The 25,137-nt window shown below is 49.9% G+C and overlaps 2 protein-coding genes across 2 annotated transcripts in view; one reads left to right on the forward strand and one right to left on the reverse strand.

The window, feature by feature from the left end:
* LOC122386493 overlaps positions 1-2,744 on the forward strand; it is a 35,573-nt gene extending 32,829 nt beyond the window's left edge. The window contains exon 9 of the mRNA XM_043375736.1: positions 985-2,744. Coding sequence (XP_043231671.1) covers positions 985-1,219 — 235 coding nt within the window. The 3' untranslated portion in view covers positions 1,220-2,744. The remainder of the gene's footprint in view (positions 1-984) is intronic.
* A 778-nt stretch (positions 2,745-3,522) lies between these two features.
* The window catches only part of LOC122386480, a 30,294-nt gene continuing 8,679 nt past the window's right edge, over positions 3,523-25,137 (reverse strand). Inside the window, exons 15-35 of the mRNA XM_043375713.1 lie at positions 23,611-23,795; positions 22,972-23,168; positions 22,456-22,708; positions 22,011-22,226; positions 21,678-21,894; positions 20,935-21,392; positions 20,593-20,681; positions 15,727-15,902; positions 15,302-15,435; positions 14,983-15,113; positions 14,373-14,494; positions 13,762-14,073; positions 12,932-13,035; positions 12,663-12,798; positions 12,266-12,330; positions 11,651-11,823; positions 7,806-7,943; positions 7,179-7,266; positions 5,181-5,253; positions 4,448-4,625; positions 3,523-4,066 (exon numbers count right to left, since the gene is read on the reverse strand). Coding sequence (XP_043231648.1) covers positions 3,884-4,066; positions 4,448-4,625; positions 5,181-5,253; positions 7,179-7,266; positions 7,806-7,943; positions 11,651-11,823; positions 12,266-12,330; positions 12,663-12,798; positions 12,932-13,035; positions 13,762-14,073; positions 14,373-14,494; positions 14,983-15,113; positions 15,302-15,435; positions 15,727-15,902; positions 20,593-20,681; positions 20,935-21,392; positions 21,678-21,894; positions 22,011-22,226; positions 22,456-22,708; positions 22,972-23,168; positions 23,611-23,795 — 3,628 coding nt within the window. The 3' untranslated portion in view covers positions 3,523-3,883. The remainder of the gene's footprint in view (positions 4,067-4,447; positions 4,626-5,180; positions 5,254-7,178; positions 7,267-7,805; positions 7,944-11,650; positions 11,824-12,265; positions 12,331-12,662; positions 12,799-12,931; positions 13,036-13,761; positions 14,074-14,372; positions 14,495-14,982; positions 15,114-15,301; positions 15,436-15,726; positions 15,903-20,592; positions 20,682-20,934; positions 21,393-21,677; positions 21,895-22,010; positions 22,227-22,455; positions 22,709-22,971; positions 23,169-23,610; positions 23,796-25,137) is intronic.

Below are 25,137 nucleotides of genomic sequence, written 5' to 3' on the forward strand. Positions count from 1 at the left end.
TTCTACAGAAACCGGTAACAATTTTTTTATGATTTAACTGCTTCTGAAAATCATCACATCTCCTTCGGCTGCATGCTCCGTGAGGCGCTTTGCGTGGCGGAAAGTTTTCATCTTAAAATTCCTGTGGCCGCACCTCTGACTTCTTATGTCGAGCTGAGTCTGAAGCCGACGCGGGCGGCGCCGTCGAGGGCGGGCGGGGCTGTTATCAGTCACGAACACTGCCGAGTCGGGGCCGGCGCGCGGCGATAGGCGGCGTGGGCACGGCACTCGCCCCGGGGAGGGGGCACATGTGGCCAACAGGCACGGACGCCGACTGACTATGGGCTGCAGTCGACGGCGGAGGTTTTACTGAGAAACCCTGACGTCATTTGAACAAAGACAGTCTCGAATCATTGTTGAATCTGCGCAGGTGGAGCAGACTAATTCGCCTCATCAAAAAAGGCTGACGTCGCTTTGTCTTGTTTGCCGGTGACATGATTCTTCATTCTCGCTCGCTGAGAACAATGTAATGTTATGCCACAGGAATGCCGAGTGGCGTGGCGTGATTTTTAAAGCAGCCGGCATTCTATGAGTTATTGCAGACAAGTGGTAGCTCTTCCGCATGGGACTACTTTGCAGCACGCAATAGCGCGTGATTTGTAGACGAAATTCTCGCTAAGATGGCACTGCTGGAAGCACGGTGACTGCAACGCACCATATGACAATAACACACCTTGTGACCCCAACGCTCGAATACTAGAATAACACCCGCTACGTTTCTGTCTACCTCATTTTAACGATAGGTACGGTATAACCGCTCACGAAGATGCCCCGAAGTCTAAGTTATTAGATTTCAAGAGTAATTTCATTCTTACTGTCCTATTTTTTATAATTAATTGTTTGCTTGCCTCCAGTCTTACCACAAACCTTGGAGACTGACATGTCTTTCAACCCTCATTTGTTGTCACCAATTTTTCTAACTCAATTTCTCTCCGTTTTCTTCAGGTACTCGCTGAACGGCAAGTCGAACCACGGCTACGACAACTACGGCGCGTCGACGATGAACTCTGCGCGCTCAGTGTCGACTACCAACTCGGACCACTACGCGATGGTGCACTCTCGGCCGGGCAGCCGGTACTCGGAGCCGCGCTCGCACCGGTCGGTGCCGAGGCCACCGCGCTCCGAGACCGGCAGCCAGTACCGCGACCAGCGCGGCTACAACACCACGCCGCGGTACTGAGCTCAGAGCGACCGGTACTCTCGTGCTCATGAGCCAGCGCTACTGAGCTCAGCGTGACCGGCACACCCGGGCTTCTGAGCCAGCCGTGCTGCGAGCCAGCACAAGTGAGCTTGCTGCGGCAGCACACACCTGTGTCTGAGCTGAGCCGCGGTACTGAGAGCTCGGAGGCAGCGAGCTAATCTCTGCCCCAGCGGCTGGCCGTGTCACTGGTGGACAGGGTCCCCAGAATGAGGACAAAGGGCCCGGACAGAGCGGGGCACTCGCCGGACGACAGGGGACAGTCCGCCGCCACCAGTGTCGGAGCAAACTGGGTTCGACCAGACCTAACCGCTTGGACTGAGTTTGCGAGACGGAAGGCGGCCGTGCCCTAACCCAATGTGCCAACCCTGTGGTCCGGTCCCACAGGTGATATATGTGATGTGTGTGCAACAGAGCGGGGGAAGTGTAGAACATGTGCTTAGGAGATGGGTGTGCGTACTGCGTTAGTTATGAGGAGATGTGTGACATGTGAGATGACATTCTAATGAACGTATTGCATATGGACGCGTTTCGTACTATGATTACGTTTGAGATTAATGTTAATGTTTAGCGGCGCTTGCTTCATCATTGAAATCGCAGCAAATACCAAGTGCATCAAAGGTAGCAAACCATGTTCTTATCACTCTCGTAAAAAAGTCGAGCTCATTATTCAGAGAAATTCGTTTCTAACGTTAGCGCGGGAGTGTTCAGACAGCTTTCGACGAAGATGAAGCAGAGCATGTTTGTGTGTAACCTCATAGCATAGCAATGCATGTGTTATTTTATTCATGTCTGCTGCAGCTACACGTTGATCCGTTTCATATAGATACCATTAACGACGTTATGAAATAACACATGAGTGGTGCATTTGCGTTTCTATCGTGCGCGCACGCACTGTATATCGTAGAATATTGCTGCGCTGGCGCGGGGTATGTAAGTACCACGGCGCAGTCAACAGCTCACCATCGCAATTCATGTCCCTGATTCATGTCCCTTCCATCGAAAACTCAGACCACCACCGGAAGACCACAGCATGTCTAACCTGTCAGCTCGCGACACACAGGCTCGGCGACATGACCGATACCTCGTGGCGGCTCGGTGACGCCATTTTTCAGTCGTCCGGTGATCTGGTGACTCGGTGACATTTCATTTGTCAGACCGAAGTGCGCCGCGGATCAGGGATCAGCGACATGAACCCATCGTAATCCAGCGTGTGTGCGGTTTGCACTCTGCTCTGGCCCCGGTCAATGCTCTCTCTACTCGGAAAGCGCGCTGGAGTGAAACAATCTTAACCGGGAGGACTTGGGTACGCCCTTTACATTACATCACACGAGGCCCGAGTTACGCTGAACGCTGAAACCTGGTGACATGTTTCAGAAGCATCGCTGTATGGCGACGTCTGGCTCCTATCCGTCTGTGCAACAGTGCATGAAGCAGCCGCTTGTGATTACTAACATCCCATTTATAGTGTCCCACCAGAGTGATGAAATACATTTAATTTAAATGTAAAACTATTCGTATGTATGCAAGCTTCAAAACAAATTAATAATAACTATTCTTGTGTTTGAACCCACATGCGGTGACAGCAAGCAAAAGACTACGAAGAAGTGTGGTTCGTTTATCCAAGCTACCATCACCAGTAAGGATTTGCCATGAGTTCCACCCACCGATAAAGCTCTGCCCAACAACAGCAGTCTGCAGTTCTGCACCCGGCGGCACCGCGAGCCCCAGCCCGGCCGTCCAGTCACGCTACTGCAGGGTGGAGTTCACCAGCCGGCCGCTCGTCACTTTAGGACCGGCCGTGACCGCCCCCACCGGCCGGGGGGGGGGGGGTGGAGAGGGGAGCGTGGGGAGGGGGGGCATGACTAGACCACGCGGGAGGATAACACGCAGAAAGTCGCGTCCGGTTCCACTGGCACGTAGTATGTACCGGCGATGGCCGCTACGGCTGTTACCGCGTCGTGTTTATTGCGTTACCGATACGTTCAGTGTGGGATATATGCACGCGTGCATACGGGAGCACGCCAGCCGTAATGCAATGTAGACAACATAAACCGCTTCATCTTCTACACGGAACTTGCAAAACTGTCAACTGATTATCAAGTGGCACCACCTTCTTGGCGATGAAGTCAAGTAATCAAGTGATTAATGCATCCCAAAACTTACTCATATAAAAAGATAAACATGTAGGATTACATAAAGAAGCCTGTGTTTTTGTTATATAAGGCAGTTAGCACTATATCCGTCAACCTGGAGCGTTGTGAATGTGAGGTGTGAGCCTAAAATATGCTCATAAACGTTTATTGATTCATGTGCGAAGCGTTCATGTGCAATCCAAAATAGCACGTTGATGCTATTGCATCAACGAAAATTACAACAAAATATTTCATAGAAATAAATTGTTCAAACGCGGGAAACTTGAGAAAGCAATCAAAAATATTTCTAATTCACTACGCATGACAATATAAAGAACTATGGAAACCGTTAACTCATCAAAAATAACGACAAATCAGGGCCAACGAAGCCGAAAAGTCTCTCAATGATACAAATCAGAAGCTTGTTAGCGTCATAGTCACAGATCTGCGTAATCACTGATCAAGGACCATCAGGGGCGGATATTGACCTTTTCAGAGGCGCCCCAGGCGTTCAGGTGCTACAGGTCAGCGCTGACCACTTGACCCTGAGCTGGCCGCCCTGGCTGAGGCCGTGGTAGCTGGCCGTCCAGTCCCCTATAATACGGTCTGTGAAACCGGCCGACCCTGAGGCCTGCGAGGGCACGTCCACAGCCGAGAAGAAACCTCCAGCCTGAGACACCGCCTCGAAGTCAGCCTGAAATGTAGGTGTATAAGCTGATGCAGCACTGGAAATTAGCTGCGAAGGTGCTCATACAATTAGAGAGGTCTGCGCTCTGCGATAAGATAGGTACGTTAAAATGCGGTTAGTAGAAACATCCCACCTAATTCAAAAGCGCCATGATTCGTATGAACTGGGGCCATTATATAATGAGATCATATCATGATCCTCTTCTACATATTTAATGTTGAAACTGGTTTGAGCCACGTAAATAATCGGTTGAACGGACTAGCTATACGAGTAGGTCAAGATTATAGTCTCGTAGTTTGTTCTTTGCAAACCCAAAGTTGACAGTGCTGCTGCCTGTCTACTAGTCCTTATCACACCGACCGTCAGGTGGCAGGTCAATCGCCGTACCTTGGCCTCTGGAGCCCAGGTGTTCCCGCCGTCGGTGCTCCAGAGCAGGGTGTCCGGGCTCCTCCCAGCGCCGTATATTTTACCCGACGACTCGTCAAAGCCGACCATCCGCTCTATGACGTTCGGCAGCTGTCGCCAGCTGCTCGAGTCGTGCGAGACGTAACAGGCTCGCCGACCCCTGACCAAAATAGCGGGCACGATTCGTAAATATCGAGGTGATAAATTACGGTGTGAAGCTAACGGAGCATCCTATGATGAGATATTACGCTGAAACTGTAAAACTATTTTCAGTGAGCAGAAAACCACTAATGTGGGCTAAAATGCCAGATAACGATCTAGCAGACATAGCTCAGATACGGAAGCCATCAAAAGAGCTAGATAGGTACTTGAAAGTACAGCATACCTATGCACTTGTTTGATGTAGGCTGTTCCTGGCTGTTGACGATCATATTTGCATCACTATTTCAAAAGTATACGTGTTATCAGCAGAAATTAACAGCTTGCAATCTAGTGATGCGAAAACCCTGGCGGCAACTCTTCGATCGGTGCATTGACCAAGACTGTGTTCTGCGGCACAGTATGACATCAGGCGCCGCTCTTGCTGCCATCTAGCGAGCGGTCGGTAAGTACAGCATTGCGCTGCGCCAATGCATACGTTTAGAATTACGGCCATAATTCGAATACTTTCAATAGATATGCCTCTAAAATCTGAACCTTGACATTACGTACGTACCTTGATTGAATTAAATCGCAGAAGTATATGTGATTATTTGCTGTATCGACAGCAAACTGTCTATTTCTCGCAGCTGAAAAGGAGGCGAGAGTCGAAGTTGAAATATCTCATACAAACATGTTGTTGCATGGATCAAAATGCTAATATGTACATCGATCAAAATGTTCATGCGTTTAACGTTTCAAGCATAGTAGGCATAGGTATGTGTCACTAAAAGGTGTAAACCAAATATGACAAGACTTTCTAAGAAAAAGGTATTGTAATTGCTGTCGAAATAAACAATGCAATATAATGTTTTGGGCTTCATTTAACCCTATTCCTGGCGGGCTCCGCCGGGACAAGAAACTGGCGGGGGGGGGCCGATTCGGCCCCCCCCCCCCTGAGATCTCGAGAACGAAGCAAGATAGCGACAAGCGGTAAACGGTATCGGATACGCATGGACAAGGTCTACAATTTTTACAAAGGTCATTTTCAGGTCAGGTCAAAGATGACGTCACAGGGGTCGAAAAAGTCAAAATGGCGGCGCTAGATATGGAGAGAGTTTTTCTCGAATAACTTTCGAATTAGTCAAGATAGGAACAAACTAAGGGCATCATCGTGATCCTCTCGTCAATCCGCATCGAATGATATATATGTTGACCTCGAAAGGTCAAGGTCAAAGGTTGACCTCAGGTCACGTGACCTCGAGGTCATCATGTATATCATTCGATGCGTCTTGACGAGCTGAACACAATGAGACCATCCACGCGTCTGTATCTTGTTCCTGTACGGAGTTATTGGCCAAAAACCTTTGGTGACCTTTGATGACGTCACATGACCTCACAGCTGCCCAACAGCAAAACAGACCTCAAGGTAGTGAAGGTTGATCGTATATGAAGTCATGTATGGTATATGGGGCCATTCCGACCCGTTTTAGTGGTAAAAACAGGGAGTTGATTTTTCCCCCATTGACTTATAATGGGGAGGTCGCGAAACTGACCTGACCTTAGGTCACCGATATCAAAATTCCGAGATATACAAATTGCACATACTGGTACCCTAACTAAAGCCTGAAGAGAAGAAATTGATCGGTCAAAAACTCTAGCTCTGGCGTGATTGCAAACTTATCTGAGGTAGGGTCACCAAACCGCCTCTGGTGACCTGACCTGAGGTCAGATCAACTCAAAATTTTCAGACATGTTGCGTAGAAGCATTATAGGAAAAGTCAGAAAATTTGAGCTTCCTAGCTCAACGCGTTTGGGAGAAATAACCAAAAAACCTCAGGGGGGGCTCCTGAGGCCCCCCCCCGCCAGGAATAGGGTTAAAGTTGAATAACATAACAGGGGAACTAAGAAATTCGCCTGTCTGGTAATACCATTCTGACTTTAATTTTTGCCGGATTAGAATAGCAAGATGAGACAGTTTGTCATTTCAGAGCGTGTAACAAAATCTATCGGAAGTATTAGCAATAAGCGTACATCTGTTTTACGGTCAGTAAATAGTTAAGTCGTCAAATAAGGAATCTAATACTGACTCAGTACTCAGTAGGCATGTAGAGCACCAGTTGGTAAGTATAAGTTCAGAGCGCTGTTTTGTTCTGCGATGTCGGCGAGTTATCTTCCACCGACGTCGGTAAAGATCACGCGTGTTTAAACGTGACCGCAGCTAAATATGGGAGGTTACACGCCAAGTTCAGTGGATAACGCAATGGCGTAGTTGGGTTCAGATGTCGGATATCCCCGAAGGCCGAATCTATCTGTGTCGTAGCGGTATTCCATTCCATTGCCTTAGATTTTGTACCAGCTAAAAGTTCGGCTCATTTCCAGAAATTGGTACCTAACTTAAAGTCAACAGAGTGTAAAATAATATGAAGTACAATTAAATTGTATCCGGTACGTAGTCATAGAGCGCCAAAGCTGCTCTTTATTGCATTGTAATGGCGTACTCTGTAAACAAAGCTATAGGCATAAAAAGGCAGTGAAAATAGCTCCGTCTCGAGTGGCTGCGCCGAGCGCCTACCGTCTGCGGCGGACGGTGTGGCCGGCTGGACAGCACAGACCGTCTCCTGGAGCACATCAGTGGAGCGCCGACAGCCCAGGTACTCCACCTGACGACAGCAGTCGGCGCAGATACACAGCGAGACACGGACAGCTATACGCAGCAGGCGACCACATTCGCGGAAACACTAATAGCACGTCTGTGTAGTCACAGATACAGTGAGCACATATATGTATATATATATATACATATATATATATATATATATATATATATATATATATATATATATATATATATATATATATATATATATATATATATATATATATATATATATATATATATATATATATATATATATATATATATATATATATATATATATATGTCGCATAAGCTCTAAGTAGCAGGAAGCACTGCGATTAGCGAGTGCACAAGGCTCGGCCAGCTGAAAATGTCCTGTAAAGTCCGTCAATTAATGAACTGCTACTGAACTGTGTTACATACATACCCTGGATACAGCTAGATTTGCGCTGTATTACGAACACTTTCCCGTATCTACTTCGCCACTAAGCTGTCTCACTGCCAATCCCATATAAAGATGAGATCCCGACCCCGCCTTCCCAGGTGGTCATGTAGCCGTACCTGCAGTCCGATGTACTTGTCATCGCCTGTCTCGGCCTCTTCTATAACAAATCGCACGTAGCGCGTCTCGACTGCCCGGTCCAGCCTGTGCGTCACCACCTCGTCACTGTGCAGAGAGCTCCAGTTGAGCGCCATCACCTGTGGCAGAGGAGGCGCTCCAGAATGCAGTCGTACATACCAGAGACGCCGCGGGAACCAAAAGTTTCTCAAGTCAAATGAAGCTCATCATCAAACTGATGATGTGAGATTAAACCAAGACCTCTGTGCCACGAAAATATATACAAACATTCATGAAAGGACACACTTTTTAAGGCCTTGACCTAGGTCTTCGCTAAGGCCAAGACCACCATGGCCTTGACCTTTACTATTAAAGGTAGTGTGCCAGCTTTCTTGGACCGTATGGAGTTAATGGCCCAGATAAGGAGAACCGGATTTTTAGAACTTATCCATACCTTCAAAACTCATGGAAACGTCTTAAATTCTTCAAATTTTGAGTACCCCAGTGCGAAATTCGCCCCGACGGGTTGTCGGTCGTACCCCAACCACATTTCACACCACTATGAACAATAAATGCACACACTGAAATATATAATACTGAACGAGGCCGGTGTAAATAAATTTTCAAGACCAAGGTCCTTACTGAATTTTTGAACGAGGCCGAAGGCCGAGTTCAAAAATCAGTAAGGACTGAGGTCTTGAAAATTTATCACCGGCCGAGTTTGGTATGTATTTTACTGTATGCCAACGATAAAATAATTGTCTAGACCGAAGCTCTTAGCCATTTTTTGAACGAGGCCATCCCAAAATGTTGACTTGGTAATTCGTTTTTGACCGTGGTCACTTTGCTTACACCAGTTATTACCACACCCCTCAGGCTAATGTATTTGAATAGGCCAGGCATACAGTAATCGCTATTACCGATATGCTCATCCAATCAAGTTTCGATAAACCCGTTCATCATCATCTCCTGCGGTTTCGAACACGCCTGTTAGGTGGCTTCTGATGCTCGTCGAGGTCGGAATTTCCAAATATGCGTGGTGCGTCGGGCCGCGCGCTCTGACTTCGGCCAAGAAAAATGCGTCAGCTGATCATTGTCATTACTGCCACTTGCGTGTGGTGAAATGGGGTCATAACTTATAAGACGGCTTTTTCATATCAATTATTTTACATAAAATCATATTTCAAACCATAAATAATGTTCGACAGCCAAATAAAAGAAACAATACCAATACGGGCTTACAGTTTAACCCTCGCCGGCCGAGGGGGGGGGGGGCGGGTGCCGCCCCCCCCCCATAGGGTTTTTTCGCGATAGCTCCGAACACGCTGGCGATAGAGAGCTGAAACTTGGCATACCTGACCTTTGATCCAAGCCGGATCTTTTGACACCAACTGCATTTTTGGGTCAGGTCAGGTCACTGACCTATGACGTCATAAGTGAACCTCTGCACGGTCTTCAGATGTCGCAACTTCGCAACGCCCTCACTGCCAGAGGAGATGTCACAGGGAAATGAAAGTTGCAGGATCTAGTATCCATTATGAGTCCCACAACTTGTATATCTCGGATTTTTCCTAAAGGTCATATGAGGTCAGGTCATTTTCGTGACCTCACCATTATAAGTCAATGGGGAAAAATTCAAACTGCTATTCTGGCGCCGGGAACGATCTCCAACTATCTCAAGCACACAAAATCGTGACTTGATGCACTCCTTGCAAGGTTAGATGCGTCACTTTTGCAATGTTGACCTTGCGTGACGTCATTTATGACGTCATCAAGGTCAAATTAGTTTTTCGTCAATAACTCTTGATCAAATTGAGCTAGCGAGTCGGGAAAGGCACCAATGGACTCAGGAAGGCCTGCCGAATCGAATGATATGCGACATGACCTCTTTCGACCAACTTCGTGACCTGGGGGTGCTGACCTGACCTTGACCTGAGGTCAACACCCCAAGTTGACCTGACCCGGACAAAAAGTATATCATTCGACGCGCCTGAGCGAGGCGAACACGATGCTGCCAAAATCGGCGCTCTGCGGCCGTTTTTTGCGAAGTTATTCACCAAAAACTGAACCGTACCCTGGGGCACTTGACCTGACCTCAGAGGTCACCGGTTGACCTAGGACCTTAAAATCGGGTACCAATCTCTGCGTCTCGTAACGGCGCACACGCTCGTTTTTTCCGCGACGCGCTAGCTCCACCAGGGGCGAAACGGCGAGGGGGGGGTCGTACCCGCCCCCCCCCCCTCGGCCGGCGCGTATGTAGAAAACCAATAGGTCCGGCGAGGGTTAACCCGCGCGGGGCTGGGGGGGGTAAATTTTACCCCCCCTCGCGAATTTTTGCGATATCTTAAAAACGGCGGCGCGCAGCGCCGCCAAACTTTCAGTACCTTTTCTTACATCAATTTGACACGTTCCCTGAAAATTTGAGCGAAATCCGTCGGAAAATTTTTGAGAAATTGACGTTTTAGTGACGTCATGTTCGCCATTTTCGCCTCAAAAACGGCAAAAGTTCAAACGCCGCTAACATCTTTATTTTTAAAGGAATCAAGACGTAACAAAAAAGGTTATACGTAATTTTACTTTGTCTATCAAATGGCTATCTCGGTTTTTTGAAAATTTTGGATTTTGGCCAAAATTTTTTCAAAAAACTGACTTTTTTGGGAAAATCATTATAAAATCCAAAATTTTGAGTCTATCGAAAAAACCGGAATATATGTCAGAGAAGTGGTCTATGTGCACCTACATACCAAATTTTAGAAGAATCGGTTCAAAAATGTGGGAGTTATTCAAAATTTTATGACGTCACGACACACAAAATTTTTGAAAAATGACTTTTTTGGAAGTTCTAGACCTCGTACGGAAACAAAAATAGCACCATTCGATTCGCCGTGAAAAACTGCATCAGATAGACACCTTTTTAGGCCTTAACAACCAACTTCAAAATTTGACCTCACTTGACCTGACCTTGACCTGACCTCGACCTGAAATTCATCCAGAGGTGGTCCATATCACTTATTGAGTGTGCCTATTGAATTCTATGAGTAAAATGACCCATAAAACATGTGTCGCACATGCCCTTTTCTATATTTTGTTTTTTGGTGACCTGACCTGACCTGACCTGACCTTGACCTTGACCTCTGAATGATATTGTATGCAACGAATGTTGTCTTGGTAGCCTAAGAACACGTTTTGGGCGATCAGTCTCGGTCCATGACTCCATTCTTCGGCAACTACGGTGCAAGGCCGATACTGTAGAAACTTGCAATTTGTACCCTTGACCTGACCTTGACCTTGACCTCAAACTTTAAATTAAGTACATGTTTTTAGTAGTTCGTGATGAGAGCTTTCGATTGGCGTTTGAATTTTCCAAATCGGACCATTAGTTCGGGAGATAACAGGGGGGGGGTAAAATTTACCCCCCCCAGCCCCGCGCGTTCGGCTGGAGACCCCAGCCCCGCGCGGGTTAAGGCTCGACATTGTGTTGTCTACGATTAGACAGCTGATAACTCATTCCCGTACGTCGTATGGTCGTAACACTATAATGACCTTTGCTTATTGTCACAAGTGCGCCGCATTCGCGATTGTTGCCCGACGCCTGTTTGCAGGTGAGCCCACTACAGTTGTTATACATATCTAAAAACCGAAAAACTTTTAGGCGAAAAAGGCACTATTCCAGGCCCATTTTTGATTTTTTTTTTTGCGAAATTAGGTAAAAACAGAAGCTTCTTATCCTAGGAAAAATAAAATGGGAAATCTTTCAAAGGTGGCACACTACCTTTAAATCATTGAATGTGACGCTATTTTCTAAAATATGTTGTATTGATATCGCTAATATGAGTGCTCTGCTGACCGGTCCGATGTCCTGGAAGACGGTGCCGGCCAGGCTGTGTTGGAGCCGGAACCGGGTGACCCGGCGGGTGCCGGCCGGTCGGGCCACCAATAGTCCAGTGACCCGCGTCAGGTTACCAAAGTCCACCTGATGCCAGTGGATGAAGGGAGTGCCGCGCTGCTCGGGCGACCAGCCTGCAGGCGATACACGAACACGCCCATACACATATCCGTGACGGGTACTGATGCGGCAACCTGCAACATCTCTCATCTCCGATTTAGTTGCCACTTAATGCAGTGTTGCATAGCCACAACGTAGGGCATTTCAAAGTAATTATAAAATGTACGCAAATGTCCGAAGGTTTGTCGTCTATATTCTCCATCTTTGCAAGGGGTATGCTTACAACAACGGTGTGGAAATGCATGACCATGCTGTATGGAATCACGATGCATAGGCATAAATAAAACTGATTGAAATTCGTGTTGTACAGCGCCACATATCGTCGATGATAAGGTATTGGTAGGGGGGGGGGGTACCTACTGCCTACATTACATTCAATCAAAACGGCTCACACATATGTCAGCACGACCAGGGTATATTGAGTGAAGCACAACTACCTATATAGCTATAGCCCACCTGAGGAACCGACGCATGGTGCTGCGACTCCCTGGTCCGTTGTCGGCTTCGGGGTGCTGGTGTCCCTATAAAACAGAGACAAGCTTTGTTAGACGTTTTCTCTTAGCTTTAATTATCAATTAGTTCCGACATTACATTTTTTAGGCACACCACGATCATAAAAATTGCATGCAACGTTGTCTAAGCAATAAGCATCATAATCACATGACAATGGCTCATCGAACATAAAAAAGTTATCTCCGTGTGCCATATCTCTGACTAGCACAATGTGTAGCAGATGCTGTCGTTATGTAAGGCGGCGATATCCTTTGTCAGCCGTTTTAATGATTTTACGCTCGGTGCTTGGTGCTCCTAAGTACTCAGCAGCCAGTGTAGGGTACTCGTGTGTTCTGCTCACGTGTCGCCAGTGCCGTCGGCGGCGCACGGCCCCATCCTGGCCATGTGAGCCAGCCGCGAGTCTTCGGCAGCGGACGAGGCTGACAGCTGACAGTCGGCAACCAGGCCGCTGGCTATTCCGAGCGGCTCGTAACAGTCTGAAACGACAGTTTAATTAATTTAATGTGTATTGTGTGTATTCTAATGCTTTGGTGCATTGAACCTACGCGGTAAATGTTCAGCGACTTTTCATCCAGAACCTTAGCATGACATAACTGAGTGGAATCGTACCTTCGCTATTGACGTCGAAGTTGATGTAAGTCGGTGTTGCCATCGGGTACCAAAGTTTTCCTTGCGGCGGGTACACCCCGGACTCCAGTGTCGGAATACCGTACCTGACAAATATTGGGAAGGTCATTGTTTCTGCTAAGCCATGAAACATCTTTTTCTCTCCTTGTCAATTCCTAGGCAGGGGTGGACAATTGTGCCAAATTGGGGTAGCACGAGACTTCCCAATTCCACGCCGGCTGCGCCGGCTTGGCTTTGGAGCCGCACCAGACGGCGGAGGTCAAGGTCACCGCTAGGCCGGCGGCGGATTTGCTGCGCCCGTGCATCCCCAACTCGGCATATTTCTCCACCCCTGTAATCCTAGGGAAATAGATGCGGATGTTTATGTTACATTTGAGGAATGTAAGCCATTCAATCCTTTCGAAATTCGTTTTTTATCCCGGGAAGTATGGTTTCCGACTGTTTCTTTATTTGCAAAAAACATTTCCATATTACACAACGATTATGAAAAACCATGTCAAGCTAATTTTCAATGTTTGAACTCCTCGAAATATCAAATAAACCATCGAATGGCAAAATGTTTCAGGAAATCAAATCAAGGCCAAACAACTAAAGCAAAAGAAATACCTACAAGAGCATCTCGATCGTAGTTAAAACTTCAACAAATCTCCATATCATCCTGCACCAGCGGGGAGGGTCGGTCGCATCCGCCATCTTTTATTACCCTCGCTTGGAGCTATCCCCAGACATGGATTATCCTATCCCCAGACATGGATTATCCTATCCCCAGACTCGGAGCATGGATCGCCAGTACTCCACAGAGCCCCACCCACCTGCGGAACATGGTGGCGCGCAGAAAGATGGGTGTGCCAGCGGCCGCGTAGCCGGCGCCGTGGCCGCGCTTGTTGGTCGGGTCGACGGTGAGCAGCAGCTGCACGTGCAGGCCCTCTCCGGGCAGCAGGCGAGGCCAGCTGAGCAGCACGGCGTGCCGGCGCACGGCCACCGCCGGCGGCTCGCTGAAGTTGGTCCACGCCACCGAGCCGAACGCCATGTAGGGCGGCAGCGCCAGCGTCACCGTGGCGTTGATGGCGTCCGCAGTGGCGTTCGGGCGGTTCCGAACGATGATGTCCACCGGCACCTGAGCGCTGCAGGGCAGGGACAACATCGGAACGAAGTCAGTGTCTCATTTCATTTCATATGCGTTTATTCTTTGTCCATCTATGAGCCGCGTTTACTCTTACCAATCACCAGATTACAAGCGGAGTCAAAAGCTAAAAAAGCAGGACCGAGCGTCTTCCCCTCTTCTGCACCATACGAAGCTAAACATATCTGAACAGGTGAAAGAAATGCAAATTATATAATTAACTTTTTTCATTATGTCTCTAATGATGTTCAAGAACCTGGCTCTTTTGGCGTTCATAGAGTTCTGTAGCTGGTGACTGACTTCGGAAGGTAGGGGAGGTCGTTGTCCGCCCAGGCGACCAGCTCCATGTCAGGCAGTTCCGTTCCGAGCCGCTGCAGAGCCACGCCCTGGGTGATGGTGCTCTCCAGGGAGCCGTACCTCACCTACGGATACGAAAAGCATTAGAAAAAAGCAAGTGCATCATTATACAAAAGGATAGCACTTCTTACTTCATTTTCAAGCGCTCGAAAAAAGCACTAGAAGACGGATCTATGGCATCATTAGGGGGCGTCAGAGTTTTCTTAATGTGAGCTGCTCTAGATGCAGGCAATTCCGTCGTGTATGAACTGGTGATATCAGATTAATTGTTCTTGTCATCGTTCACGGATCTTCAGGAAGCATTGGGAGCAGTTAGAACACTTTCAGGTCATATGAGGTCGATCCAAGGATCTTCTGTCCACTGTGACCCGTAAATTGACCGACAACGGGAGAACATTCTGGCTCTCAGAATGGCTGACAGACTGAGCTTACTGATTTGTAGCACGGTTGGCAGCGGAGCCCTTTCTGATTTTTGGTTTGAGCTTAGCGAGGTCCACCTAGTGTTATCATTTCTGGCTTGTGATTGCCACTGATTATGGTTACCGTTCCTGACCTGCAGGGTGACCGGCAGCGGGGTCTCGTGGGTGGCCCGAGGGTGGTCGCTGAACCGGAGCTCGACCTCGAACTGCACCATGTCGTCTGTCTCCACCCAGTCCGGACTGGGATACCGGACGCGGGACATCCCTGCAGGCCAGACACGGTCACAGGCCGCATCGGGGACAGACAGCGGTGTCAGGGAAACACCGAACGGCGGACAGAGTCACAGACAACGGCGTCAGAGGGTTTTTATATGCACCTGTGCTGGTTTTAGCACGGATACTGCAGAGCGATCACTGAAATAACCACTTCATTAAAAGAGGAAGATACCGTGCCTGTATTAGTGACGTATCCTGCGTCCAGGGAGATGACGTCATTCTGCGAGTTGGACAGAGTGCTGGACAGCTCGATGGTGTCATTCAGGTCCGAAAGGGCAGCGCAGGGCACGTTCCGTCCGCGGCCCAAAAATCTGCCGACAGAGAGTCGGAAAGTCAGAAAAACAAGGACGCAGGGGGCAGGGAGCTTCACATTCGTTGAAAATTCGGTAGCATTACCTAAGCTTACAACATTGTACGAATGATTTTTGAGAGTCATGATAGATAATTAATTGGCAAAGCGGAATTTACTGAACATCGATAAGTATTAAACTATGTTACATTTTTGACTGATGCAGTCAACTCACAGGTGGTCTGTCACACCCGCGCATGCACATTCAATGACCTGACTCGACCCCCGTGGTCAGCGCTCGGGAGTGGCTGACCTGAGGCCTCCGGTGGGGACCACCGCTGCCCGGCCGTGCTCCGAGTAGCCAGTCACCACCAGGCTGAGCTTGGCCACCGAGCTGGTCGGCACAGAGACGTTGAAGCGCGCCCAGGTCGTGCCACTCATGTTTGTCATCGGCGTGGAGTCAGAGGAGTTGACCAGAGAGATCTCGCCCTGCCGAAGTGCCCAGAATACAGCTTCAATACAGCTGGACTTGGTAATACTCTCGGCACATGTTTAGAATTGTGTAAGTGCCGCCTCCAGTGGCGCAGCCAGGATTTCGTTTCGGGGGGGTCATCGCCTCCAAAGCGGGCCCCCTAGTGTGCGGGCCCCCACCCATTTTTTAGAATCTTTCCATATTTCATACGCATTCTGCTGAGCGGGCCCCCTTTACCTACACGATAACCCTGAGCGAGTTTGAATCGGAAAATTTTGATAGAACAATAGCTCGGTAATCACCCGGTGTTCAATTTCTACGCGAATTGCCCATGACAGAAATATGTTACTATGACGTATGAATTCGTATCTTTCGAGGACGAAATGTGCCCTTTCCGCAATATGCATAGCATACCTATATGCAAACGGAGCTGTAGCCTGCTTCTATCGGACAAGATTTATGTAGTTCCATATGCCTGTTCTAAGTCATCTATTGGCTGCTGTAGAAGATTGTGCCTTTATCCTTCTTCATTACGTAAATTCGATCACAAGAAGTTTTAAACCTCGCCGGCACAGGGGGGAGGGGATGATGCAACCCCTTAACCCTATTCCTGGCGGGGGGGGGCTTCAGGAGCCCCCCCGAGGTTTTTTGGTTATTTCTCCCAAACGCGTTGAGCTAGGAAGCTCAAATTTTTAGACTTTTCCTAAAAGGCTTCTACGCAACATGTCTGAAAATTTTAAGTTGATCTGACCTCAGGTCAGGTCACCAGAGGCGGTTTGGTGACCCTACCTCAGAAAAGTTTGCAATCACGCCAGAGCTAGAGTTTTTGACCGATCAATTTCTTCTCTTCAGGCTTTAGTTAGGGTACCAGTATGTGCAATTTGTATATCTCGGAATTTTGATATCGGTGACCTAAGGTCAGGTCAGTTTCGCGACCTCCCCATTATAAGTCAATGGGGGAAAAATCAACTCCCTGTTTTTACCACTAAAACGGGTCGAAATGGCCCCATATACCATACATGACTTCATATACGATCAACCTTCACTACCTTGAGGTCTGTTTTGCTGTTGGGCAGCTGTGAGGTCATGTGACGTCATCAAAGGTCACCAAAGGTTTTTGGCCAATAACTCCGTACAGGAACAAGATACAGACGCGTGGATGGTCTCATTGTGTTCAGCTCGTCAAGACGCATCGAATGATATACATGATGACCTCGAGGTCACGTGACCTGAGGTCAACCTTTGACCTTGACCTTGCGAGGTCAACATATATATCATTCGATGCGGATTGACGAGAGGATCACGATGATGCCCTTAGTTTGTTCCTATCTTGACTAATTCGAAAGTTATTCGAGAAAAACTCTCTCCATATCTAGCGCCGCCATTTTAACTTTTTCGACCCCTGTGACGTCATCTTTGACCTGACCTGAAAATGACCTTAGTAAAAATTGTAGATCTTGACCGTGCGTATCCGATGCCGTTTACCGTTTGTCGCTATCTGGCTTCGTTCTCGAGATCTCAGGGGGGGGCCGAATCGGCCCCCCCCCCCCCCGCCAGTTTCTTGTCCCGGCGGAGCCCGCCAGGAATAGGGTTAAGGGTTTTCACGAATAACTTGCGTAAAAAGCGGCTGATCGCGACAACACATTCAGTACCCTCGCGTTGATCAGTTTTACACCTACCCTAGAAATTGCATGACCCTGACTCAAATGACCTTTCACCTGTGACCTAATTTCCGAGACCATGGTTGGCCAGAATCGCGTTTCGGCGTATGCCGACTCGCATTAGCCGCGCGTTTGCAGTCTTTTCGTGGTTTCAAGCGTTCAAACATGTGAGTAGATGCTGCTCCCATGCATTAGAGTGGGTGTCAAGGTCACCTGAAGGTCAGGTCAAGTCATTGACCTAAGACCTCGGTACTTTTTCAAATTATACATGTTTCTAGGCTAGTTTATGGAGCTGAATTCGAATTTAGCAACCATTTGAACATTCACGAAGTAGTTTTGGTGCCTTCGTAACATGTTACGAAGCTGCTAGAGGCGGCTGACACGTAGATACTACAAATACCCGGCAGGACTCCTACTGGTTGACCTGACCTGACCTGACCCGACCTGACCTGCATTTAGCATAAAGACATCATCTGTGATCAAAACTAACATGATAACTATTCGTGATCAGCACCCCGAAAAACCCTATAGCAGCTACACTTTACGACGTTCTAACAGGTCCCGATTTTCCATATTTTTGGGTCATTGAAGGTCAACCAATGACCAAGAACCTTAAAATTGAGTATCAACGGCTTACTCTCGTCACGGGCAACACGTTCCTTTTTTCGCGAAGCTCAAGCTCGATCATGGGCCAAACGCGGGGGGGTCGTACCGTACCACCCTCCCCCTTGTGCCGTCGAAGGACGCAAAATGGCTGGAATGGCTTGTGCCGGCGAGGGTTAACGCGCTCATATGGGACATGTATTGCCTTGGGCCGGGTTTGTTGTGGTGTGGTGATGTGGTGACGTAGATTCTGTCTGCTATCGAGATCCCGGCATGGTGTTACTTAGCGCGGAGTACAGGCCAGACCGTTGCGCCTAGTGCGCTGAAATTTTCGCGATTTATAGATCAAGGATGGGTAACGTGCCTTTGAGGGTCGCAGCTCGATCGGATCGATAGCGAGCACATGGCGCGTGCTTAAAAAGTGCAAATTCGCGTCATAGACTTTACAATGCATGTATAAATCGGCTTACAAAATCGTGCGAAAATGGCTAAATTTGCCCGACACGGGTCCGGTCCCCGTGCAGTATCTCGGTAACCGTGGGCCCGATCGGAGAACACAGTATCGTGTAGAGAATCGAACGGGCTATCCAATGGTGTGCGGTGCAGGGATGGCACGCGCCACGTGCACCCGTGAGGGCACTTATGCTGGAAAATTGACGTTTCGGACAGATTTGGGACTTTATGCTATTTTCGGGTGACTGTTTGACGGAGCGGGTTCTAACAACGCCTGTTGGCAAAAGAAATGCACAGCCTCGCATGGAAAAATTGTGAAAAGCTAATTGATCAAAAACAAGGTGGAACAAATCGCTGGAGAAAATGGTATTTGTTAATGGCTTATTTAATTACACGGGTTTTACTGCATAACCTGGTACGTTTGACAGTTGAACATGGCATAGTTCGAAAGAGCATTCAATTTTGTCCAAAATCCAACCATCGCTTTTGCATGACGTGCAGCAGTATTCTTAAAAATATAAATGTTTCAAACCTCTACATAGTAACTCATCGATGGCTTTCATTTTTCAATGACCTACGTCAACCTTTGTTATAAACTACACATGACATGTTCTATAGTAGAACGCATGCTCATCAGACACCAGCACCTCGATGCGATGGATATTTTTTCCCAAACCAAAATGCTTAGCCGTCAAAAAACAATCGACCGAAATGGATACATAACCCACGGACACAAGACCAACCAAACGCCCACCGATCGAAAATGCCCCTTATTCGCGTTGCGGAGCAAGCGGGTCACCCTAGCGTGCCCCATTCAACCGGGGACCCGGACCCTATCCACACGGGGGCGCGGGCCCTATCCACATGGGGGCCCGGGCCACGTTCACCTGGGGCACCGGGCCCCGTCCACCCGGGGCTCCGGGCCCCGTCCACCAGGGGACCCGGGTCCCATCAATCCAGGGGCCCGGGCCCCGTTCTCCCGGGGGCCACCCGGGGGTCCGGGCCCGTCCACCCGGGACCCGGGGCCCGTTCTCCCGGGAGCCCAGGCCCGTTCTCCGGGAGGCCCGGGCCCGTTCTCCTGGGGGCCCGGACACATTCACGGGGGCCCGGGCCCCATCCAACCGGGGTTCCGGGCCCCATCCACCAGGGGCCCGTTCTCCCGGGGCCCCGGACCCATCCACGAGGGGCCCGGGCCCGTTCTCCCGGGGGCCCGGGCCTGTTCTCCCGGGGGCGCGGAGCCCATCCAACCGGGGGTCCGGGCCCCGTCCACCCGGGGCCCGTTCTCCCGGGGGATCCACGGGGCCCGGGCCCCATCCACCCAGGGGCCCGAGCCAGTTCTCCCGGGGCCCGGGCCTCATCCAACGGGGGTCCGGGCCCCGTCCATCCGGGGCCCGTTCTCCCGGGGCCCCGGACCCATCCACGGGGGGCCCGGGCCCCATTCATACAGGGGGCCCGGGCCCGTTCTCCCAGGGGCCCGGGCCAGTTCTCCCGGGGGCCCGGGCCCGTTCTCCGGGAGGCCCGGGCCCGTTCTCCCGGGGCCCCGGACCCATCCACGGGGGCCCGAGCCCCATCCACCCAGGGGGTCCGGGCCCGTTCTCCCAGGGGCCCGAGCCAGTTCTCCCGGGGGCCCGGGCCCCATCCAACCGGGGGTCCGGGCCCCGTCCACCCGGGGCCCGGGGCCCGTTCTCCCGGGGGCCCGGACCCATCCACGGGGGGCCCGGGCCCCATCCACCCAGGGGACCCGGGCCCCATCCACCCAGGGGGCCCGGGCCACTTCTCTCGTCCGGTTAGATTAGGGCCTCTCTCCTCCCTCCCTCTCTCTCTCTCTCTCTCTCTCTCTCTCTCTCTCTCTCTCTCTCTCTCTCTCTCTCTCTCTCTCTCTCGAGCGGGCCCCTGACAGAAATTTCGGGGGGTCAGCTGACCCTCTGACCCCCCCCCCCCTGGCTGCGCCACTGGCCGCCTCCCTCCCTCGACGGTTGCCGGCACTCACGGTAGTCGTTTCGCCCGTGAACGAGTCGGCCGATACGGTGAATGTGATGGTGAGTGGTCCTCCGGGGCCAGTCGAGCGGCGCTTTCGGCCTGAAACGGGCAGTCGTGATCAGCCAGCAGCACTCAGCAGCAGTTGGCAGGTGAGCACAGGGACCTACGTGGATTTCTGTCCGTCAAACCGTCCTCTCAGTCCGACGGCATAATAATTTGACTAGTCCGTCCAAATGCATACCTAGTTATTTCATCAGATGTCATCAACGGAACAATCGGACCTTTTCAGCTATACTATTATACACAACAGCCAACAGCACACAACACTTTGTGTAATAATAGCAATATTTACCGCTCGTCGAGGCATCACTTCCAGACGAGGTAGACGACGTCGTACTTTCTACAGACGTTGCCGTATCGTCTCCAGAAGGTGTAGCACTGCCTTCAGACAGGGTCTCATCGCCCACAGGAGCCGTAGACGGGGCCGTGGTGCCTTCGGTTGGGGCTACATCGCCCTCCGACAGCGCCATATCGCCCTCAGCCAGGGGAGCGTCGTCCACAGTGGTGGCGGCGGCGGTAGTCGTTGGCGGCGCCGGGGTCTGGCCGAACACGGCTCCGGCAGCCATCACGGTGCCGTCGAGCAGCACGGTGACCGTGACACCCAGCTGGTCGCCGGCGGTGAGCGCGCTGTGCGGCCGCACGCCGAGCGTCACCCGCAGCTGGTGGGTGGTGGTGTTACGCGGCGCGATCGGCACCGAACACAGCCGGCCCATGTCGAACGTCAGCACGTCGTGACCGGCCACAGAGGGTCTGAGGAGAGATGCGATAGGGGGAGGGGGAGGGTGTTGGTGTAGGCCGCGGCCGGCGGGCTCAGAGCTGCTGTCGAGCATCTTCTGGGAGGTTTTGTTAATCCTGATCCACTAGTATGCTTTACCAGGCCAGCCTATCTTGCCCGTTCCACTGCCTCATTTGACAGGTTTGATGAAATCAGATAGTCAGTTCACATAAAATTCCCAGCTCTGTTTAGTCGTTGGTCCAAAACAAATTATCAACGAGCGCAGCTGGGCGTTCATAAGCGAAATGTCTATCACTTACGAGCTCTTTGAGATCTCCGTCTCCATTTCGGCGACGTTGATGCACGGGATGTTCTCGCCGACGAAGGTGACGTAGGCGCAGCAGGCGTCGTACTTGGGCACATCGTCGGCCGACCCGAGCACCAGCTGGACGGTACGCTCAAAGTTGTCATCCAGCTCCAGAACGACTTCAAATGTTTTCAGAACACCGGGGAAGACGGTCCAGTCTTCACCGCTGTCTGTGAACATTTATCGCGTTGTTTAAAAATTTATCAGCATTTAAAGAGAACGACAAACATCCCAGGTGCCGCCATTCTCAGCTCCCTCAATTTAACTCCCTAACTCAGGATCTCACCAGCGACAAAGGTGAGTGATTTGGGCTCGGCGGCCACGGCCGTCTGGCTCGTGTCCACCTGCAGCTGCACGGTCTCGGTCCACACGAAGTTGACCTCGTTGAGGGCGACCTGGAAGGAGGCGGTGGTGCCGGCGCTGGTTGGTATCGTCACGGCCACAGACGTGCTGACCGTGTCGGCGTCCTGGATGGTGGTGTCGGCGTACGTCGGCCACAGGCCTGCCGGTGACCGGCCGCCCGGTCAGCGGCACATACCATCGACACTGCTCAGTTTAAAAAGAAACTTTTTTATCCTATCAACTGCGATATAATCATGAAAAAAATCAGTTAAACATACATCCACTAAGATTTCGATCTTCCATATCTCAAATGTGTCACCAATTACAATAGCAGTAGGTACCATCCTGTCAACAACTCGACATCCTCTACAGGCCGCCGTCAGCCTCACCGGCGTTGGCGTATCGCATCAGGTGGGCCACCATAGACGTGGCCCTGGAGCTGTTGAACGGTGTCCGCTCTCCGTAATCCGACTCGGGACTGTCGTAGGACTGCTTGTGGATCAGCGGCAGCTGCTTGGCCTCCTGTTTGCAGGCGTAGTTGTCGCCGATGTGGGTGACTCGGATGTCGCAGAATTTGACCTGGTCCTCGCCCTCGGAGGCTGTGATCGTCCACCAGGCGTCCGAGATGACACCCGGATTCCACTGACGGGGCGGAAACAAACGTCACAAGGTTCGTCGTCACAAACACACAGTGTGCAGTGGATGTGGAATCCTGTATAGGATGTGGAATCCTGTATAGGATCACGAATCGAATTGATTTGTAGCTTATATTGAAATGTCAACTGGGTGTACGGTGCTGACTGCTGACTTAATATCATCAATTATAAATCGGCGGTTGTGATGTTTGCAAATGCGTATTTCCATTGCAGGAGCGATGTCCCCGGACCGCTCCCGCGGCGACTGACCTTGAAGTTGAGGTCGACCAGCACGGTCTGGCCGAGGCGGTACGGCCCGGCGCCGCGGACCGACACCCAGATCTTGCGCGGCTGACTGGCGGGCACGGCGGCCAGCTTCGCTCGGCTGGTGGACGTGGCGTACCCGATCTGAGCAGCAAAACCGCCCGCCACAGCGTCGCTCTCCACAATGGCGTTAAAGTAGATCGCTGAAAAGTTGCAGCTCGAGTAAGAGCCAACGCTTCAATGATTTATCTCATAATGTTGCATTGATAACTATTTGTTTTTATGCGGTACCTATCATAGCATTCCAGTGCTGATGTAATAAGAATGATACCATGGAAAATTTTGCGTAACGACTAAAACAAAACAGAGATAATAAATTTTAAAATACGTTATTGAGCCGCAAGTGCGAGAAGTACGTCACAGAATCGCATAATTAGAGTATTGCCTGGCATAGACTACTGCCTGGCATAGACTACTACGATATGTAGTATCCTATGTGCCTGGTTATGAAGTTTACCATCCCTTGGCCTAATTCGAGCTTAGTCCTATTAATTCAATAGCTTAATTGGATAATTTAATTTGATGAATTAATTCAATTCTTGCGCGTGTTTCAGAAAGGCACTAGCCCTTATCAAATCGTCTCACGGTTGGGCAGGTTGCTGTCCTCGAAGGTGTTGTTGGGCCCGAACTTGGCCAGGTGCTGGTACACGAAGTTGGCCACCAGCAGGTTGTCTCGTGCGCCGTGCAGGAGCTCGGTGGGAACGGCGCACACCGAGCCCAGCTGGACAGCGCCGGTGTCGGGCTCCGGGTGGCTGTGTGACAAGTCACTCCTGGAGGAAAGGGGAGGCGCAAGGTCACGAGTCTGAGGTCAGCACGGAAAAGAGCAGACGAGGTTGATGACTCTGTAGTGTTAACCCTCGCCCTGGCAGGGCATTTTTCATAACACGGCCTGGCAGGGGGGGGGTCGATGCGACCCCCCCCCCTCGTGATTGGCTCCTATGGCACCTAGAAACACCAAATTTGGTAGGTAGGTGGGCCCCCTGGAGTTCTCGCCCCTGTGCAAATTTGGTAGCTCTAGGTCAATATTTAGGGGGGTTTTGGGGGGTATAAATGTAAAAATTTCGCTAAAAACAGGTCAAAAGTTTTTCGCTTATAACTTTTGATCTAATTAAGATAGAGCAAAAAGAAAAGCACCAGTGAACTCAGCACGTCAAGGCGCGTCCAATGATATACTTTTTAGCTTGCTTAAGTGTACTTAAAGTTTTTCTTAAATTTTAAGTAAACTTAAATTAATAAATTAAGTTAAAGTTAACCAAATTGCATCATATCGCATATCATTCGATTCGGCTGATCACCAGGAACACAATGATACCATTTTTTAAGCTCTAGCGTCATTATGTGCCAAGTTATTGGCAAAAACGTCATTTGACTTCAGTTGACCTCATTTGACCTGACCCATGGATAAGTACTCCAAACAAAGAAGCACCAAGTGACCTGCTGTTAAGTACTGTGGTTTCAAAGCACAAAAGTGATAGAACGAAGCGGATATCTCCAGTATTTTCCGAATTTAGTATTTTCCCATAGGCTTAACATTACGACGTAATGACCTCTAACTGACCTCAGGTCAGTGACCTCAAAAAACCCGAACTATATGTTATACAACTCGGTGACCTTAGCACATCCTGAAGTGTGAAGGAAATCAGTGCAAAACTGTGAGTTGGATAGGTGCAAAAAGAAAATTGAAATTTGACCATGACCTTGTACCGGTTTTTCTGACCTGGTGACCTGACCCAAGGTCACCCGGACCTGAAATTTTCAGGTCATATGTAAAAAGGTTGCCCCATAGGCTGTGCCAAATTTGGCGGCGCTGCGCGCCGCTGTTTTTACGCTATCTTCGAAAAACCTTAGGGGGGTCGCATCGACCCCCCCCCCCCCTGCCAGGGCGAGGGTTAAGGGTTCGATAACTACAAGACTGTCTCGCCGATGTTACAAATAATGATGCCATAATTATTGTCGTTTTTAGCGTCATTGTCTTTTTATTTCGGTGCGTCACTTATTTACAACATTTATCATCCGCACAACAATGGATAAAACTCCGCGATCACACAACTAAACCCAAACAACCATGCGTAAAAACGCATCAAACACACAGCAGCGTCAGCTCGCTAGCAA

This window comes from Amphibalanus amphitrite, unplaced genomic scaffold (genome assembly GCF_019059575.1).
Source record: "Amphibalanus amphitrite isolate SeventyFive unplaced genomic scaffold, NRLGWU_Aamphi_draft 000253F_arrow, whole genome shotgun sequence".
NCBI classification, from domain to species: Eukaryota; Metazoa; Arthropoda; class Thecostraca; order Balanomorpha; family Balanidae; genus Amphibalanus; species Amphibalanus amphitrite.